We start from the raw sequence: 20,271 nt of genomic DNA, 5'->3' as shown, positions 1-20,271 counted from the left end.
TAAAAAAACTTTATACTAAAAAAAGAAAATATTAAGGAATATGCATAAACCATAGGAACAAACTTGTAGAACATTGGAAGCAACTGGAGGAGCCGATGAGCATGGAGTAAAGATTTTGGGCAACAGCCTTACAAAGCCAGGTTCAAATCCCAGCTTCACCACTTACTTGCTGGGAGGTCTTGGGCTAACTACGCTCTTTCTCAGCCTCAGTTTCCCTGACGGCACGACAGGAATGACAAACGTGCCTCTCTCAGAGGACTGTGGGAGGGATTCAGAGAGACACTGAGACACAGCCCAGAATGAGCTTGTGCCTGAAAAGGTTGATTCTCAGTGAATGACAGCGATTTTTCTTTTAAATGTTGTGGTAAAATACATATAACAAAATGTACTGTTTTAACTACAGTGAAGAGCACAATTCACTGGAATTTAGCACATTTACAATGTTGTGCAATCAACACCACTATTTCCAGAAACCTTTCCTCACCCCAAAGAGAAACTGCATATCCATGAAGCAGTCACATCCCATTAAAATAATAGTTATGAAGATTGCAACATTGTAACAAAGTCATCATTATATAATGTGAAAAAAATCAGGGTATTAAATTGTGCAATATGGTATCAGTAGTAAAAGAAGCATATAAAAAAAAGCCTGAAAAAATATATTAAAATAGTAGCAGTTGTATTTCTTAATCTCTCTTTACAAAATAAAAAAATTATTTCTTTATAGTGAAAAAAAAAAGAAACAAAAAAAGCACTAAAAATACCCCACCCCCAAATGTCATAAAGAAAACCAGGTTATTAAATCCAGGACTTGGGAACATGAAATTTTATATGTTTATATTCTCAAGAGTGTGTCTCAGTGGTTGAGTGTCACCCCCATGAACCAGGAGGTCATGGTTTGATTCCCAGTCCCCAGGAGGGGGCGCTCAGGAGGTGGCTGATCAACGGCTCTCATCATTGATGTTTCTCTCTCTCTCCCTCTCCCTCTCCCTTCCTCTCTCTGAGAAATCAATAAAAACATATATATATATATATATTTTAAAAACAGTCAAACAGAAAAAAGGAGTTTGAGTATTAGGAACTGGCTCTTATCCAATCTCTTGGACAAACGAGATCTCTCATTGCTGCTCTGTGCCTCTGGAACTTTCCCTGTGAGCGCGGTTTGGGTGCAGTGACCGTTCCTTTGCTCTTCGGAAACAGGCACCTTTGGCGCCGGCCTCCTGAAGGAAGCGCAGCTGCCGGTGATCGAGAACAAGGTGTGCAACCGCTACGAGTACCTGAACGGCAGGGTCAAGTCCACGGAGCTGTGCGCGGGGCACCTGGCCGGGGGCGCCGACAGCTGCCAGGTAAGAGGGTAGGAGGGGTCACTCCCGTGCTGGCCTGTCCTGGCCCCTTACGCCTCTCAGCCCCAATGCAGCCAATCTGGGGAGGCCACGGCCTGAATGTTGCCCAGGGACCCTTCAGGTCTGTCCCTGATTCTGACTCAGATCATCTAAGATGACCCACGGACCCTGGGCTCCAGGTGGGGTGTAGGGGAGTGGGTGGGTACCCCGAGCTCCAGGTGGGGTGTAGGGGAGTGGGTGGGTACCCCGAGCTCCAGGTGGGGTGTAGGGGAGTGGGTGGGTACCCCGAGCTCCAGGTGGGGTGTAGGGGAGTGGGTGGGTACCCCGAGCTCCAGGTGGGGTATAGGGGAGTGGGTAGGTACCCCGAGCTCCAGGTGGGGTGTAGGGGAGTGGGTAGGTACCCTGAGCTCCAGGTGGGGTGTAGGGGAGTGGGTGGGTACCCTGAGCTCCAGGTGGGGTGCAGGGGAGTGGGTAGGTACCCCGAGCTCCAGGTGGGGTGCAGGGGAGTGGGTAGGCACCGTCACTGTCACAGCCTGTCACACGCCTTCTGGGAGTCCAGGTGGGCAGGGCTCAGGTGGCCGTCCCAGCAGGAAACTAGGAAAGGGTGCAGGGCAGAGGCCTGTGGCTTCTCCTTCTCAGAGGTCCCTGGGGTGACTCTGCCCACGAGAAATGCCAGGGCGGGAAGGGCTGAGTGCGCTGCTCCCAAGAGATCCGCTCCCCAGCAAACAGTCCCTGGTGCAGTTTGTTGAATACACTCTGCTAAGCATAGCAGCTGTTCAAGCAACATGTTAAATTCCCTTCTGATTGGAAAGGGCTGTTCAAGTACTGAGAAAACCCGCAGGTGGGAGACAGGAGGGGGACCCCCACCCCCTACTGAAAGGATGTGGTCTGTGCTCACCCGCCGTTCCCTCCCTCTGCAGGGTGACAGCGGAGGGCCTCTGGTCTGCTTCGAGAAGGACAAGTACATCTTACAAGGGGTCACTTCTTGGGGTCTTGGCTGTGCACGCCCCAACAAGCCGGGCGTTTATGTCCGTGTTTCAAGGTATGTCACTTGGATTGAAGAGACAATGAAAAATAATTAACCGGTGGGAGACGGAGGGAAACACCGCTGGATCCAGACGCTGGGACTGGGTAGGGAACCGGCACGCTCGGAAAGGACCGACAGGAATCAGACTAGGACACTGTACCCAGCCCCCAGCGACTGCCGAGCTCAGCATTTTTAGTATTACTGTGGATAAATTTCTCCTGTCCACGGACTGCTGGATTCTCTACTAATAAGGCAACACAGTGATGGCATTTGTTGAAAATAAACTCTGTACTTACCCTGATTTGATTTTTTTATTTTCATCGTTTGCATTTCTCTGTTCATGTCGCCGATTTTAAACAGTGTAACGCTCGGAGGCCACGAGCTCCCTCTTTCTCAGGAGCATAGTCGCCTATGGGACCGAGAAGCCTGTGGGATCGTAAAGAAGGCCCTGGAGCCCTGGCCAGTCGGGCTCAGCGGTTAGAGCGTCGGCCCGTGGACTGAAGGGTCCCGGGTTCGATTCCGGCCAAGGGCACATACTTCAGTTGCAGGCTTGGCCCCGGGTGGGGCATGTGTAGGGGGAAACCAATCGATGTCTCTCTCACATCAATGTTTCTCTCTCGCTCGCTCCCTCCCACTCTCTCTGAAAAGCAGTGGAAAAAATACCCTTGGTGAGGATTGGAAAAAAAAATCCTCATCAGTCACCCCTATAGTTACCTTGTCAGGGGAAGACCGCGTGGCGTGAATCTTTAAAGTCTTTATTTCCAGCACAGAGATGAATGTCTTCAAATCCGCGACACGTATGGGGAGCCATGAGGACAAATTCTGTTCTTGGGAGTGAAACGTTCCTGACAGTCTGTAGCCCAGCACTGGGGGCCGGGGACCGAGGGGAGTGTCGCGGCGTAAATGGGCGATGGGAGGAGACGCACGGCCAGCTAAGGGCAAACCGGGCCGTGGAAGGAGACACAAAAGCAGCTGAGAATGTCACCTAGGAGCTTAGGCCTGGTGCCGAGAGCCCGTAAAGGAACAAGCACACGCGGAAGGTGGGCCGCTGAATTTCCATCACCAGCTGGCTCCCGGGTACGCAGCACACTGTCCCCTGGGAACAGTGTCCCGCAGGGCCACACGCTCAAAAGGAAGGGAAGGGGCGCCCCGGCCGGTGGGGCTCGGGGGGTTGGCGCGTCTTCGGTACACGGAAAGGCTGTGGGTTCGATTCCCAGTCAGGGCACATACCTAGGTTGTGGGTTCAATCCCCGGTCAGGACATGTGCAGAAGGCAACCAATCAGTGTCCCCTGTCACACAGACGTGTCTCTTTCTCTCTCTGTCCCTTCCCCTCTCTCTCAAATCAATAAGCATATCCTCGGGTGAAGATTTAAAAAGATAAACAAATAAGTAAAATAACATAAAATAAAACAAGAGGCAGAGAGGGGGCAAACATGGATTTTTCTTGACAATTAAAATTTTTTTATTGTTATCAGAACCAAAGTATCAACTCAAAATACAATTCAAAGGTGCATCAAGGAGCGACAGCCATCCTATCGCAAAAGAAAATGCAGGGAACGCAGATAAATCGGGGTGAACACGGCGCCACAGCCTCGCTGACGGGGCATGTTTCCTGGGAACTAGAACATTCGTTTTGCTTCTGATGGGCTCTAAGGGTAAAGGAGCGTAGCTTGCGATCAGCACACACGCCGCACATACGTGTTCGCAGAGAAACTCTTCCCAGGGGCGAGATTTCCCTTCGGTGCCCATGCTGCCTGAGCACGCAGAGTAATTTATTTAAAAAATTCTGCATAAGGTATATACCGAATCTGAAAGTAAACCAAATAAGACATGCAAAGCCGATGAGGAAAAGACGGCATGTTTTTTATTTAAGCTCCACATTCCAAAAGTAAAAAAGGAAGATCGAATCCCTTACAAGTATCTGCAAAGCCACTTACACAGTTTCTGCTAATTCTTCAGGCACGGATACAACGGACCTTTCTTTTCAGTGAAAATGTACGTTACTTCCCCAAACAAGTGGAAGCGTCGAGGCTGAGTGAGAACTGTCCATGCGCTTCGCTCCTGACCACGGGCACTGCCATAGAGCTGAACTCACAAAGAGAAGATAAATGTCCCTTTATGGTTAAAATCTTACGACCCATGAAGTCGTAATCCACAGGTTTTGTTCAGTAAAGAATATGTGGCTCTGGGTGTCCACCCACGGGGTCCGAAGCCATCCCGGGTCATCTCGGGACCCAACCTGATTTTATAAGTAACAGAGCCAATTCCCTCGACCGTTGGGAAGATTTGTGCTCATTTGTGGAACGAGGCCAGAACACGCCCGCCCGCAACCCCGATGCTCCCCGGGCTCCCGGAGCTTAAGGTGAGAAGGGAAACAAAGGCTCTGTCCGTGTGTCCCGGTGTGTCTTCATGATAGAACCCCCAAATCTTTATCTTCACAGCCTCTTCAGGACACGCGGTCCAGAGCCTTGGTTCCTGGATCGGACTGGAGGCCCCCGTGTCTGCACACGGTCCCAGGTCCTTGGATTACTCATCCCGTATTCCCGATGGAGCCGTCGTGAGGACCGGGTGGGGGCTTCTCTCGTCTCGGTAACCGATGGGTCGGAGGCACTGCTCCAATGTCAGGGAAAAAACCTCTCCTCCAACATTATATGAAGATACTCTGGGTCGTCTGAATGTCTTTGCAAAGAATTAAACACGGGGGAGCCGCACAGCGCGACGCAGCCGGAACAGGCACATCTCCGGGGGCGGCGGTGCCTCGGGATCGGCCTGAGCTGCTCCTTCCCTCGGGCCTGGGCCGGGGCCTCAAAGGTCGGAGCTGGAAACGGGGGTCTTCTTTTTCCTGCCACACGTGTAGGAAGGTGGGCTAGCAAGGCAAAGGGGAAAGAGAAAGTCCTTACTAAAGAGGAAAGACTGGTTAGGAGGAAGCCTTCTTGTTACTTAGTATCATAGTTCTTCATCAACACTCACACCTGCGCTTCTCATAAAAGCCCAACTCAGAGGAAACAAAGTAACCGTGCCCGGGCTCCTGTCTCACCCGCTCTCAGACCCTCGCCCAGCGCGATGTTCTCTACGGATTTCGGCGGATGGCTGGCAAAGGGTTGAGTGTGGACAAAAGAACAGCGTTAGAAGGGGAACTGCTATCCGGTTTCAATAATCTGGGGCAAAGCGGTTTTTCCCCAGAGTCAACGACTATGGACGTGCAATTAAAGTGCTTAACTTATAAAACTGTAAGCCATACTTTTATGAGATTTTCGTCCGAGGGGAGGGACTAGGCATAATTAACAATTTATCAAAAGTTTTTTATTACGGAAAGTTACAAACATAGAAAAAACTGGGAACACTTTGTGCGGCTTGAATTCCCATTGGTACAATTCTTCCTGTTACTCTAGTGTTGGGGTGTTAATTTTCCCTGCACACCCGTCAGATGCCCTCCCCTCTCCAAACGTCCACCACTCCCCGTGGCTTAACTCTAATTTTAATTACTTGAAAGGCGAGTCCTGACCTCCAATCACCCCCCAACCCTCCGTTTTTCCCTGGGGAGCCTGAGAATCTGACCCCTGGCCGGTTTCGGCATCGCGAATGTGTGTATCACTCTCACTATTTAAACAAGCAGCAGAAAATGGAGCAGAATCAATGAGGTGAGAGGGGGAGGAATCGTCATCCAGCCTGGGGTGGGGGCCCAGGAGCCCCAACATCAGCCCTGTGCCACCAGCAGCCAGCACTGAACTCCTGACCTTGGCGCTGAAATCCCGGGGGAGACATTCTCCTGGGACGCCCTCCGGGGTAGCCCAGTCCTAACAGGCCCCTAGGGCATCAGCCCATGGGAGGCTCCCTTTAACGTCTGAGTGTCTCATTGAAAGACAGTCCTACTCCTGTCCTCCCCATGTCCCCCTGCTTCATGTAAGCTTCCTGACTACTGTCCTTTCTCCTGGTCTCCTAGCCCTGCTGTGACTGGGGTGACAGGACTGGTCACCCCCACCCTGACCTGGCCCCATACCCTGGTTGGAACCAAGTTATCGTCTGTGACGTCAGAATGAGCACAGCTGGGTTTCTACTTTCCGGATGAATCAAGATGTACCACGGTGTGTGTGACGCTCAAGAGGCTCCACACAGTTTTAACACCTTTTTAAATTTCTCTTCCTAATTTTAGTTTACAAAATGGCAGAGCTTAGGAGACTCTCCCACCCCAAACTTCCCGCAGCATCGTTCCGGGTGAAGTGTAAGTAGAGCTCTGGGTGAGGGGTAAGCCAGCACCCGTCGCTCCCAAACAAGCATGAAAAATGTTGGGGTGACTTCTCAGGACAAGCGTCCACCTGCCCTCGGTTGGCCAGTCCCGTTAGAAGTCGGCCACTGGGCTGGGGCTGGGGCTGCGGTTTCGAGCAGGCCTTTCTCGGGAATGTTCCGGGGTGGTCAGCCGACCTTCTTTTTCTAACCAGCATCAGGAAACTGGACAATGAAGTCACCGTGCACATTTCACAGGTCGGCACGATGCTCGCGGGACACTTAGCAAGGTGTCTACCTCGGGGGACGGGATGGTACCTCATTGAAGGAGGGCAGAGAGAGAGAAACTCCCAGGCCTACCACAGGGATCCTCACTATTTAAAGAGTTCATGATGAAGAGGAATAAAGCATGGAATAATAAAAGCACACAGAGCCTCGGAGGCCCACCCGAGCCCCGGGAGCCCCAACCCCAGTCCTGGCGTGTAGCAGTTCAAAACCCTTGCGACCAGGGGTCCCCCGGTTCACAGAAAGTGAGCGCGAGAGCTCCTAGTGCCTCCAACTGCTGTGTTTTCAATAAATGACATACGTGAAACCGTCGGTCACATCGGCACCTACAAAGTGTGCGCCTCCTCTCCTCCCACTGCGCAAGTGAAGAAAACTGCAACAAGGTGACTAACATTTCAGTCTTTTCACAAATATTTTTGATACATTTGTTCAAAATTTAGAGATCCATACCCTTCATTTCCAGGTCATTCTTTAGAAGAAGAGGGATTTTAACTTTTTAAATTAGCTGTCGAGTTACTTTTTAAAAATTACACAAATCAAACAAGACAATATGTTGTAATTTTTAAAAATATCAAACAATACAGATGTCTGTAGAGTATAATAGGATGTCTTCCCTTCTGCGCCCCTCTTCCTAACCCATTTCTCTCTCCAGAGGGCATATAATACCATTTTAGATATTTTCCTGTACACTCTCATACTCAAAACCTCTCTTCCTGACTTTTTCTTATGAAAGATTTCAAACGGAGAAAATTAGAATTTGTGTAATGCGAATTTAAGACAAGGGTTTAATATTATTTCTCTCCCCCTGGGCATTCAGTTTTCTCAATGCTGCCCTTTCCCTGGTGGTTCTAAACGTCGCTCTTATTTAGGATGTGCTGACTTTCACACAATACCTGCCAAGCTTTTCCACGTCATCCACTGTCTCCGGCAAGGCAATGCCCTTGGTCTCAGGCAGAAGCATCACGAGGCCGCCGCAGACAGACGCCAGGACACCTGCGGGACAGGGAAGGCATCACCCAGCAGGCACACACACTGGTCCTCATTCCTCAGCTCTCTCTGGAAGTAGCTGTGCTCACCAGCCTCAGTCACTTACTGAGTACCTACTAAGTGCCAGGCCCTCAGAGAATACCAACAGCATCTCCTGCTTCCTGGGAAAATAGAAGCCCCCAGAGAGGAGTCCCCGCAGCGTCCCCTCCCTGACACTAGAATATCACTGCTTCCTCTCCCTCTCTTTCCCCCTTTCCTCCCTTGCAGGCCTTGTCCCTTCTACCCAAGGGTGTCTTCTCTTGGAGTCTTTTTTGGGCTCCTCACGGTAGTGGCTAATCCTCTCTGCAGTACCTTTAGCCCGCTGGTGGAAGCACTGACACATGCTCAAATCTTTCATCTTTCAGGGCCCTCCTACCAACCTCACATTATCCCCGGTAACCATGCTTTCTTTTTCTGTTCTTTGGAGTCTAAATCCCTGAAACACTGTCCTCTCCTGTTTTCTATACATTGTATCTTCCTAGTGTGCTGGCCAATGTTTACCAACTGGCTCTTCAGAAAAGAAAGCCCTGATATGTAGCGTCTGCCAATTTCCGTGGTGTAAACACTACCCCCACTGGACACTGATGTAACTACTGGTGTAACATCGCTGAATGAGGCGCTGGGAAGAGACGCACAGCAGCACACCCTCCTGCAGGATTTCCACCGTAAAAGACACAAACACATAAAGAAACCTCGGGAACGCAGATAATAGTACATGCACATGAATTAGGAACTGAGGAGTTTTGAGCGTTTGTTATCTGTTTTCAGTATGTTGTATATACTTTAATTTTTCATAATGGCTGTGCTTGACAACCGGTTCTCTCTGGCACCGGTGCCCAGCTTACCAGCATTCACGGCTGGCCAGGCCACTGTCTTGAATGGCTGGGCTCCGAGACCACTCTGTCTCAGTTAACTACCGTCCTCTCTTTGCTCTTTTGTGCTGGCTGCAGACTCAACGCTGAGCTTCATGATCAGATCCCAAGAAATAGTTGGAAATGTTCTTTTACTGATTTCCCTGGTGTCAAATGATCAGGATCTGACTTTACTGGCCCTAACTCTGTTAGGATTTTTGCATTACTCAGCATGTGCATCCTCATGGACTCAATATTTTCATTGCAATTGAAATTGTTGAGCAATGAGTGACAAAGGAAGGAGAGGTGGAGGAAAGTTGGGTGTGTCCTTTCTTGCTGAGGAGGGGAGGGGGGTGAGGTCCTGGAAAAAGGCTGGCACAGAATTTAAACACTGGATCAAATGACCGTAAGGTCCCTCCCACCTGTGGTTCTAGCCCTTCATGGGTTCTAAGTAGATCGGGGGTAGGAAGGAAGGTGTGAACTTGGGGGCCATTGAAGAGGTCGTGTTAGATGCTCGAGGGACCTGTGTCCTCTGCTCTTTCAGCATAGCATGTTTAGCATCCGAGAAAATGAAGACATTATATTGATAGATAAAGGACAATAAATAATGTAATTAGTTGTTAGGCTTCTTTGAAACAGACTGAAGGTCCAATTTGGTCTCATGAGAATTACTGGCCTTTAATTATTCCCAATATCATAAAAGAGTTTTGTGGTATTTGATTTTAACTCAGAACCTAAACAAAGAACAGGTGTCACATTTCACTGTAATCAGATTGGCTCCTCAACACTGAAACGGTTGTCATAAAATACCAAGTGCATGTCAATCATGCAAAACCCAATAAAGCAGAGACTGTGGATGAACGCACTAAGGCCAGTATATCAAGTGGGTTCTCACCAAAGATGATAAGAGGTAGTTCCAGCCAGATGGCCGCCAGTCGGAAGAGCAGAAACGGGGCTATGATTCCCCCAAAGTCACACAAACCGGAGCAGAGTGAAACGCCAAAGTTTCTGTAGGTAAACAATTGTTTTAGATGAAAAATGTTTAAATAAATTCAAGACAAGCAAAATATTCATACGTAAAACATTGTAACAGTATTTTCCATTAACACTGTAACAGTATTTTCCATTCCTGTGGTTTTGAACTTTGAAAACAACTGTTCTCTCATACTCTAAGCAAACCACTTACACTCCGCACCAGTCCACACCCGAGTAAGCGGGGTGACCCAGTGAGGCTGGTGGGGCGCACCCTTCCCTCAGCAGCTCGCTCCCCCCCCCCCCAGCACCGTGGCCCCCTAGCTGCTCAGCTGGGCCAGGCATAGTCCCCAGGAAAGGAGCTAATTTGCACCCGCGCCTGCCCACCATTGCTTTTGGTCCTGCAATACTGGGCCGCTCCCAGCTGCAAGGCGTGGTCAGAACACAGGCAGGAGCCTTTACACAGGTGATGCTGGCAAAGGCAGGTCTAACCCACATCACAGCAAGTGCGCCAACCAGGTTTTCCGATTCCAGGTCTGGCGCCTTCCCACAAAACCATGAAGACCCTGGAATGGGAAGTCCCTCCATCACAAAGTGTGGATAAAAGCAACGTAGAAAGCAGCCACAGCTCAAAGCTGGGCGTCTTTATGGCTGAATCTAGCCCCAGCTAATACGTCATCAAGCTAAGGAAACCGTTTCTTGGTTTCTACATCAATTCCAAACATGTGACTGCGGAGTTACCCAGGAGAAACCGTAACATATGTGCTGGAATTACCGTAATGTTGTTGGGTACAATTCGGAATTTACCAAGTAGACAATTTCAAAGGCCATGGTAATGCCCAGTCTTCCCAAGGTGGCCACCGTGGTCCTCAGCCATGGTGTCCCTGGGAACACAGAGAGTCCGGGAGGCAAGCGTGAGGGCCGCGCTTGTAACACAGTTTATGAAACAATGAGAGGCATTTGCTTAGTGACCCCAGCCCGTAGTCTTTGCTAATTTTAAGCACAAATGATTGACACCTTCTAATACTGTGGCCCAAATTTCAACAGCAATAACCACCTCTGGGACGACTGCACTTCCGAGCAGGGCAAGATTATAGGAATGCAATTCAAGAACCATTTGTTGAGCGGCCACTATACCGAAAACCATGTTCCGCGATCACGGCGTCTCCTCTGCCCGGCCGGCGTGGCTCAGAGGTGGAGCGTCAACCCATGAACCAGGAGGTCACGGTTCGATTCCCCGCCAGGGCACATGCCCGGGTGTGGGCTCGATCCCCAGCAGGGGGCGTGCGGGAGGCAGCCGATCAGTGACTCTCATCACCGATGTTTCTATCTCTCTCCCTCTCCCTTCCTCTCTCTGAAATAAATAAAAACATTTAAAAAAACCAACCACCATGTTCCCAGCAGTGTCTCCCTCAGTGGGCACAGCACAGTGGCCTTTTGTCTGGACGGTGGCCTTTACTTGTGCCCTTGAGAACCGTCACCACCATCTGGTGCCGTTGGTTCCTTCTGCTCATTCGCCTGAGTGAGAAGACACAGAACAGCTGCTCCCAGCACACGGGATGATCCACCCGAAGCTGCCTTTGGTTCCGGGGGAGCAGCGAGGCTTCGAGGGCGGGGTCTTTGGAAAGGGGCACCGATGCCGTGCCTTGTCACTAGGGTTGTCACCCATCGTCTTCCCCCTCCCCAGTCTTGCTACTTTCCCCAAGAAATTAGACAGAAGAGCCTGATTCTTAAGCACTGGCTGGTTCATTCATTGACAAGTGCACCGTTTTAGGGCACCTCTGGCGTGTGGGGGAAACTCCCCGTGAGAAATGCCAAAGGATCTCTATCGAATAGTCTCCTTTTGTGTCTTCAGGGAAGGAGTGAACCAGTTCTGTGCTAAGAAGTCAGTGCTTCAGATTTCTCGATGTGAGCAGTTCCTGGTGCCCTTTCCAGCGGACCCGTGGCGAGGACATGGGCAGGGGCCCCCTGCGCTCAGCAAAGCAGAGGGCACCCGGCAGGTCTGACTCAGCTTCGAAAATGAAGCCTTTCCCTTTATATTCATGCTTATTCATGCTCTCTCAGTACTAAATGCTCCCCTTGTCTTCTAGAATGATTGCGCTTCCCTGAATATATCGTTTTTAGTAGAAAAGTTGGCACGGGTGAGGAGACTGGAAGAAGAGACTTGAGTTCGGTCGGTGGGTGCGTGTTCTCTAAAGGACAGTCAACAAATAAAAAAAGGTAAAACCCCACTAGATAAAACAGCCACCCAGGAGGGCAGGCAGAGGAGAGACGGTTCAGGAATCCAGGCCGCGGCCGGGAGGCCCGGGTTCATCACAGGTTGCGCCCCGGCCGCCGGCCTGGTGCGCCCGATGTTCCCCGGGCGAGTCCCCTGAAGCGCACACACCGACCGTCACAGCAGGAGCCCCAGGGGAGTGAGGGATATGGGAGTCCTGCCGATGCCCTGGCACCATCTGCTCTGGCACAGAACAGCTCTAACGTGTTTTATTTAGGCTCTGTTTTTTCATGAAAGCCGGGGGGGGGGGGGACTAGGAAATGCATTCCAGCCCTTCCTTCGGCGTCGCCAGGTGCTGGGCACGGAATGTGGGAGCCGCTGCCCAGATTCCCTGGGTCCCGGCCCGACCGGGCAGCCACCCACCGCTCTCAGGCTGCAGAGGAGAACGCTGCCTGCTAGTGTGGAGATAACTTCATTATCCAGGTTAGGTTCTCAAACTATAGGCTTTTTTCTCCTGAATCCAGAGCACTCTGCGAGCGAGTCCCACTGACAACGTCAATGACAAATTGAGTTGACGACTGAGGCTAAGAGACAGTTTGCTGGAAAGGACCAGACAAAATTAAATTAACTGCATTGACTAGATGTTCACACGCCGTGGAAAACATCCAGTCAATGCAGAAAACCGTTCGGAAAACGCTGTCACGTTGACGCCCTTGAGGAGACACGGTTGACCCTACGTGCTGACTTTGGTCTGAAAGACCCTCAGCTCATTCCAAGCGGCAGAGGCCGGCACCTGCCTGCGCCTACGCGGGGACAGGGACTTGGCCGCAACGCGTGACCGAGGCCCCCAAGGCCCCGCACCGCGTATCGACCACAGGACGGGACAAAGGAAACGGTTTGTCAGAAAGCCTGACGGGTGTGTGAGTTTTAGACAGAATCTCTTGATCACCCCAGGAATGTACTAAGCTCACGGTGAAGTGACAATGGACATCTTCTGATAACAACGACCGAAAAAACCCACCCGCAAAACAATTTAAAAATCAGTCCTGACGTGGAAACTGTCTTCCACAGAGCCCGGAGCGCCCAGGGAAAGAAGGTGCCTCCGACCGGGGGCGGGGGGGTGCGGCCGGGCTTCTAGCGCTCCCTGGGGCCCCTCCTCGCTCTCTGGTTTAAGCTGCTTTCCAAGCTCCCGGAGCGGTACCTTCTGGTAGGAAGGCGGTGGCCAGGCAGGCGGCCCCGGCCACGATGTTGCTCGCGGCGAACGGGAGGCGCCGGCCGAAGCGCTCGATGGTCAGCAGGATCAGGAGGGCTCCCGGCAGCTCCACGACGCCGGAGATGAAGAAGTCCACGTAGAGGTTGCCGCCCACGAGGCCCAGGCGCATGACCAGGCCCTGGTACACCACGGCGCTTGTGAACCTGCGGCGGCACCGGGGGCGAGGGACACAGCCTAAGAGGGGCTTCGGCCCGGTGGGGGGCAGGGGCGCCGTTGTAAGTCTGACACGGGCGTTTCCAACGGGGCGCGGTGCACTTACCAAGCGAACATAAGTATAAGCGTGCACTTCCTCATCTGGGGGGTCCTCACCAGGTCCAGAAAGGACGGGTTACTGACTTCGTCCGTCACAGTGATCTACACCGGAGAAGACAGCTCAGCGGAGCACACAGCACGCCCCCCGCCACCGCGGCGGCCCGGGGCTCTCGCCGTCAGGGCCTGAGGCCCGCGGGTGGGCCGCCCGGCCCCGCAGCCCTTCCCGCGGGAGACGCCTGAGGACTGAGGACGGAGCCGCTGCGCTGAGAATCCCGCGCCGGCCACCATCGGCAGCGCCGCCCGCCAAACCGCTTCGCGCCAACGTGGCGAGCAGGGGTGTCCCAGAGCCAAATACGTTTGCACGTTTATTCATATTAAATTGGGGAAAATTAGCGTAAAAGGGTGGGAGCCAAACAAGTGTTTCTTTTTTTTTTAAAATATATCTTTATTGATTTCAGAGAGAGGAAAGGAGAGGGAGAGAGAGAGAAACATCAATGATGAGAGAGTCATTGATCGAGCCTGCAACCCGGGCATGTGCCCTGACCGGGAATCGAACCCCGATCGCCTGGATCCCAGGTCGACGCTCAACCGCTGAGCCACACCCGGCCTGGCCAAACAAGTGTTTCTTAATCTATTAAACCTTTAAGCCTCATGTTGACAAGTAGGAGAGAGTGACAAGTTCGAGAGCAAGCGTGGCACCAAAGGTGTCGTTTTTGTTTCTGTCCATCGAGCTTCTTTTCGACCCAGAAAAATTCAGCTCCTCCCTTCTTTGGCCACCCAAGAAACTGGTCTTTCCTTTAATTCAGTGACACCAAGATTGCTGGTTGGCTCCTGCGCATAAGGTGCGATCAAGCGAAGCTGAACGGCGAGCCCTCCCTGCCACAGCTGCTTCTAAAGGAGTCGGACACAGTTCCCCGAGCAACAGGGCTTCGCAGGGCCACAAGCTTGCACAGCCTGTGCCTCCGCTCGGGGCGCCCTTAGGCCTCCCGGGTCCTGATGTCCCCTCCCCTGGGAGGCCTTTCCCAACCTCAGGCAGAGCCGACGACTCCAACCTGCGCCTCTACTCCCCAGCCCTCTGTCCTCGTACCTACACCATGTATCCTCCGGGTCTACCTACCTCGGTCCCTCCATGAGCTCAGGAGCCTGGAGGACAGGGACTGGACTGTAGCACCAAGCAACATGCCTGGTGTCCAACCAATGTTTAGGTGATGACTGAATGTTGAAACAGGAGGACAAGTGCCCTTCCGTGTCTGGATCCTACTGTCCATTCAACGCAACTCCAGATCGGGCTCAGATTGAGTGAAAATCCGGACACATGTTCCCCAAGCCTTTGAGCCAAAAGTCCCCCTACCAGCAGTCACGGGAATTTGAGTAAATCCACACTGATAGTGAGTGGTCAGGTGACTGGGCATCAGTCTCCCTTTTCCTTTCCTAACAGAACCTACACCACACGCGCACACACGCACGCACACGGGCGCACATGCACACCTGCACGCCCACCACAATTCATCTCCTCGGGGTCGGAAGGGAGGCCTCATGACCTGAGACCAGGTCCGTCCTCTGTGCCAGCGACCGGGCCGTGACCCATTCTGAGCCAGAGAGAAATGGGCACGTGGCCCAATGCGAGCCAATGAAAAGAGGGGTCCTGGGAAAGTCTTTCACTGTCCTCACATCAGAGGATCCCGCAGGAATCGTCCCTCTCTTCCCTCAGGGGATTAATGAGGAACTGGGCACAAACACACCTTAGCGGCCATCCTACACCCGGAGAGAACCAGTCTAAAGACCGAGCGCCCCGTCAGCAGGGGGTCGAGGGGGAGAAAACCATGGTTTGAGATCAAGACCTGAGTCTGGCCAACTCAGAGCTGGAGAATTCCACAGACATGAGCTGGGAAATGGGCTCATGTCAAAGCCCCGCTAAGCTGGTTCTCTGTCACTTGTTGCCAAAAGCAGACTTATCTAGAGAGTTGAGTCCAGAACAACGCTTTTACTTTAATTGCTGAATATTTTAGGCAACATAATTTTGGGTTGGATAAAATAATTGCTTAAGTAGTCTAGTCCATTCTGTAAAAAGATTTGGTATTAAGTCTTAATTTCAAACTTTGACAATTTAAAAGCAAGTAGTCACACGGCCTCTGCTCTCCCAAGGCACACGTCGAAGGCCTGAAGCCCACCCTCCACCGAAACAGTGTGAAGAGCCGATGACAGTGAAGGTCACCACGACCAGAAAACCAATCCCGCCGGTCCAGTGAGTGAAGGGATTAACAGTACTTCCAGGCAAGTCAGAATTTTGCCAGTTTACAAACAAATCCAGCTGGTTTTTGATTCACCAGCATGTTCTCCGCGGTGACGCAGACATCCTGAAAGACAACCCACTTTCTGGGTGTCCAAGGACCTTGGGAGGCTCCAAGCTGTGTCTCGCGTGGAGCCCAGCCAGGAACGTTTTGGCAGCTCCCACGTGGAGACGGCCGCAGCTGGTGATCTCCCACAACCCCTAGCTCGGGATTTTGAAATTAAGCTCTGCTTGTTTTCTATCACCAAGAGGTTACCAAATTTCACCTACTCTGAGCCAGATACGAAAGAATAGAAATGCCCTATCAAGTTATGAAATGTACCTTTAAATTCACTTTATCGAGATGCAATTTACATACAATGGAATTCAGCGATTTTAAGCGTACACTTGAGTTTGCCAAATGTGTAGAGTCACGTAACGGCCGCCCGCCTCGTGATGTGGAGCATTTCCACCACCCTCAAACGTCTCCTCCTGCCTCTTCACAGGCGATCCTCTCCCTGCACCCTGAGCCCGGCAACCCCTCATCTGCTTTCTATCATCACAGCTTTGCTCCTCTAGAATTCCGTATAAATGCAACCATACAGCACAATGTCCTTTTTTTAATTATTAAATATGTTTTTTAAATTGATTTCAGAGAGAGGAAGGGAGAGGGAGAGATAGAAACATCAACGATGAGAGTCATTGATCAGCTGCCTTCCTGCACACCCCTGCTGGGCATGTGCCCTGACCGGGAATCGAACTGTGACCTCCGGGTTCATGTGGCTCAACCACTGAGCCACGCCAGCTGGGCCGGTACGTTCTCTTTAGATCTGAGCATGGCATTGCGTTTTGTGATACATCCGTGCCACCTACAAGGTGCGTGCCCACTTTAATTTGGAGCAAAGGGAGATGGGAAATGCTCTTGGTGGCATTTGTTTGGAGGCTGGCTGCCCAGTGATGCCACTCATAGAAAGAGGCATCGTTCAGGGTTCAACTGCACATGCTGGTTTCCTTTTACTGATTCACTGAGCTGAATACTGTTTGCTCTGCCCATCTCTCAACAGCCCTCACTCGGCCAGGCCTTTTGTTTTATGTCAACAACGATGTTCCCTATGTTAAAAGAGCCCTTTCTTCGCTTCTCCTTGATTAATGCGGCTCTGTTTACAACTCTTCCCAGGGCCTTTCTGAAACATTTCTTCAAGTTGACATTTTAATTTAAGCTGCCAAGGAAGAGAAAGACGTTATAAATAGCAACCTGCTATGACTATGGTGCACAGAGGTCCCCTGATGGGGACAGGTTTCTGGGGAAGAGAAACAATCCACTGGGGTCAGGCCAGAGACGTACTGTTTCACTCAGAACATTTTCTTTTTTTACTTAAAAAAAAAAATTATTCAATTTATTGGGGTGACATTGGTTAATAAAATGATATGGGTTTCAAGTGCGCAATTCTACATACACCATCTGGATGTAGTAGTGTGCGGTCACCGCCCAAAGTCGTCTCCTTCCATCACCATTTACGCTCTTCCACCCGCCCCCCCTCCCTCTGGCGATCACCATACTGTCGTCTGTGTCTTTGAGCCTTTTCGGTTTTGTTTTTGTTAATCCCTTTACCTTTTCCACCCAGCCCCCCACCCCTCTCCCCTCTGGCAGCTGTCAGTCTGTTCTCTGTGTGTGAGTCCGTTTCTTAACTCGATGGGCCTTAGATCAGTAGCAGGTGGTAGCAACACCCCTTCGTTAGTTCTGGAGGTTCAATCAGATAACCTCACCTAGGAGAGAAGAAAGCGGCTGACCAGCAGGCCCACGGGCGGGGAGAGTCAGTTCAGGGGGCCGCACGCCCAGCCTCGCAGTTTCGCCCGGTTGGTCCCAATGTGTGGATTTTCCATCAGTTCCCTACTTCACGGGAAAAGCTGAAGACGCCGAGGAGGGGGAATGTATCTGCTCTTCAGCCTGACTGTGGTTTCGTCAGTAGAGGCGACATTACAAGTTCCCCACAGGCTCTGTTCTCTAGAAGTTTTTAATCTCTAAAAAGCCCGTGTACATAAAATATCACTTGAGGATTTGGGGCTCACTGACCGGGAGGACCGGGAGCCCCCTCAGAGTTAGACAACCCGGGCTCTTCATACAGTCATGGGGAGCTAGAGACGGGGGCTGGGCTGAAGTCACAGGGACCGCTGGGGAGACCTGTGTCCCCCACCCTGCCTCTCCTGGACGCCCCATTGGTCAGACAAGAGCCGGCTCCGGTGGGCCCAGGAGTGAGCACTGGGCACTGCAGAGCTTAGGCCAGCTTCTAGGTGGCAACAGTGCCGCCTGCCATCCAAAAGAGAGAATTCACCAAATTATCCATGGTGCTTTGGGAATGATTACAAACGTCCTTATACTTTCAAACAAGAGTAGATAAAATATTTACCATATAAGAGCTCACATGATAAAGAAGTAGCCATATTAAAATTATCATGAGTATTTGATGATTATTAAATAGTTAAAAATAAGTCCTGTCACCTACACTAGTGCTGTCCAATTAAAATATAATGTGAGCCACTCCCATTAGTCTAAATTTTCTAGAAGCCACATTTTTTTAAAAAAGGTTAAAAAGCAGGCAAAATTCATTTTAATATGTCCCATTTAATCCAGCATATCTGAAATATTATCATGTCCACGTCTAATCCACGTGAAATTATTGCTACGGTGGTTTCCACGCTCTACGTCACACTGAATCTGAATGCCTCTGCAGCTGACTCACACACAGCCCAGCTCCCACGAGCCACGTCTCAGGGCTCCGGTGTCGCATGTGGTTACAGCGCTGGACAGAACGGGTGAAACGGCCCCCAGCCCAGCCAGCTCTTCCGTTAGGACGGATGCCCTGTAGAGGAGACATCTGCTCCATCCGTGTGGGTCTGGCCCGAGAGTGGCCCTGCCCGCCCTCCACCGCTCGGAAGAGCAGGAGTGCCTCCATCTCGAGGTCCTGGGAGGGAACCAAAGTGCAGCTTTACCATCAGCAAAGGTTAACAGGATGCAGCTGTGGGTCATGTGTTGGGACATTTATTTCTTAAAAACAAAACTGAGAGGGTTTTGGGGGAGTGGGAGAGGTGTTAACATAGAAGAAAGAAGATGGAAAACGCCCTCTGAGTTCTAAAGACTCGGAACTTGGGGGGGGGGGGAGGTTGGTCATGAAAATTCGATGTGAGTGGATTAAATTAAACACATCCTTGAGCTCCCAGTAGCGCTGACCGATGTCACGGCTCATCAGCGAAACAGGAAAGCTCTAAATGTCCCACTGGAGAGGATGCCACAGCCTTAAACCACAGCGACGTGTTCAGATTCACAGAACTTCTAGTTCTGTGAGAAATCAAGTTGGGTGCCTGTAAGTCCCTAGTTAGGCAGGGTTTCTCTGAAGAGGGAGAAAAGCTAGAGCCAGTGAATTAAAGCTAATAATCTGATCTATCACTAATAAAAATCAAACCACGTACAGGTATCCCCCGCTTGCTGAAAGTTCGCTTTATGTTACTTTGCTTTTACCAAGACCTACGTCGGTATCTGTTTTCGCCAACCTAGAGAAACCTGAAGAGGATTCTCACTTTTCCGAAAAACGGTGGAAAGGAGAACAGCGTTCAGTGTGTTTTGCATGAGCCATTCCAGAGGGAGCAGCGCCCGCAGTGAGAGGCCCCGCAGGCAGCTTCCCGGGAGCCGCACTCGGCATCTCGGCCTCGTCGCGGAGCTTGAGCTGTGCGGAGCCCCCTGCTGGGCGTCCGCCATCCTGCGCATCGTTAGCGGGATGTGTCCTAATTTGACTCTGTTGGGCTTACGGCAGGTTTCACAGGAATGCTCAGTGTTTGGACAGCGGGGGTGAGGGGTGGAAACCTGTCCTTCTATCCATCAAAATTCTTATCACTATTTAGTTTTGTCTTCTGAATGCTTCAGCGATGGTTTTCATAAGACCACAGTCTTTAACATGATAGCGACAGAACCTAAACTCGGGAGATGGCCTCGCTCTCCACCGGCTGGGGGATGTTTGCCTCTAGGTTCCGTTAACTTGTCTTCCCCAGGCATTCGGGTGCCCGCAGGATTCCAGTAACACGGCAGCTTCGCCCAGTTACAGTCCTACAGGGTCTCCCCGCCTGGGCCTGGGCCTGGGCCTGGGAGTGCTGGCAGCCCTTTCTGTACAGGCCAAGGACAGCCAGGGCCCAACAGGCCTCGCCACACAGGTGCCAGGGCCATGGTGAGGCGAGTCCAGGACAGGCCCTCATGGAGCCTGCAGGGCCACCTGCCTCCTGCATTCCTGCTGGTCTTTTTCTCAGGAAACAGGGTCTCTGTTCTCTTTCCCTTCATAGAGCTCTTGCCAGAGTCTCAGCAAGCTGGCCGTGGGTCCCTGCACAGTCCCCTGACCCTCCTCAGCCCTCCTCACCGGCTGGGTTCACAGGCATCTGTCTCTTGAGGGCGTTTTGTCTAAATCCCTGCCCTGAGCCACCCAGCCTGCTGGCTGTGTCGTGGAGAGGCCTGGCTGCCCCTCAGGTCCTCCATTTCCACGCACTCCA

At 51.5% G+C, this 20,271-nt stretch overlaps 2 protein-coding genes across 2 annotated transcripts in view; one reads left to right on the top strand and one right to left on the bottom strand.

The window, feature by feature from the left end:
- PLG (plasminogen) overlaps positions 1-2,671 on the top strand; it is a 33,636-nt gene extending 30,965 nt beyond the window's left edge. Inside the window, exons 18-19 of the mRNA XM_081139908.1 lie at positions 1,201-1,346; positions 2,264-2,671. Of these exons, the coding sequence (XP_080996034.1) occupies positions 1,201-1,346; positions 2,264-2,425 (308 nt within the window). The 3' untranslated portion in view covers positions 2,426-2,671. The remainder of the gene's footprint in view (positions 1-1,200; positions 1,347-2,263) is intronic.
- Positions 2,672-4,213: 1,542 nt separating this feature from the next.
- The window catches only part of SLC22A3 (solute carrier family 22 member 3), a 52,699-nt gene continuing 36,641 nt past the window's right edge, over positions 4,214-20,271 (bottom strand). Inside the window, exons 6-11 of the mRNA XM_081140999.1 lie at positions 13,477-13,571; positions 13,146-13,360; positions 10,505-10,613; positions 9,653-9,765; positions 7,774-7,873; positions 4,214-5,237 (exon numbers count right to left, since the gene is read on the bottom strand). Coding sequence (XP_080997125.1) covers positions 5,177-5,237; positions 7,774-7,873; positions 9,653-9,765; positions 10,505-10,613; positions 13,146-13,360; positions 13,477-13,571 — 693 coding nt within the window. The 3' untranslated portion in view covers positions 4,214-5,176. The remainder of the gene's footprint in view (positions 5,238-7,773; positions 7,874-9,652; positions 9,766-10,504; positions 10,614-13,145; positions 13,361-13,476; positions 13,572-20,271) is intronic.

Source organism: Miniopterus schreibersii, assembly GCF_964146895.1.
Source record: "Miniopterus schreibersii genome assembly, chromosome: 6".
Classification (NCBI taxonomy): domain Eukaryota; kingdom Metazoa; phylum Chordata; class Mammalia; order Chiroptera; family Miniopteridae; genus Miniopterus; species Miniopterus schreibersii.
Note: the sequence above shows the minus strand (reverse complement) of the source record. Positions and strands in the feature narration are given on the sequence as shown.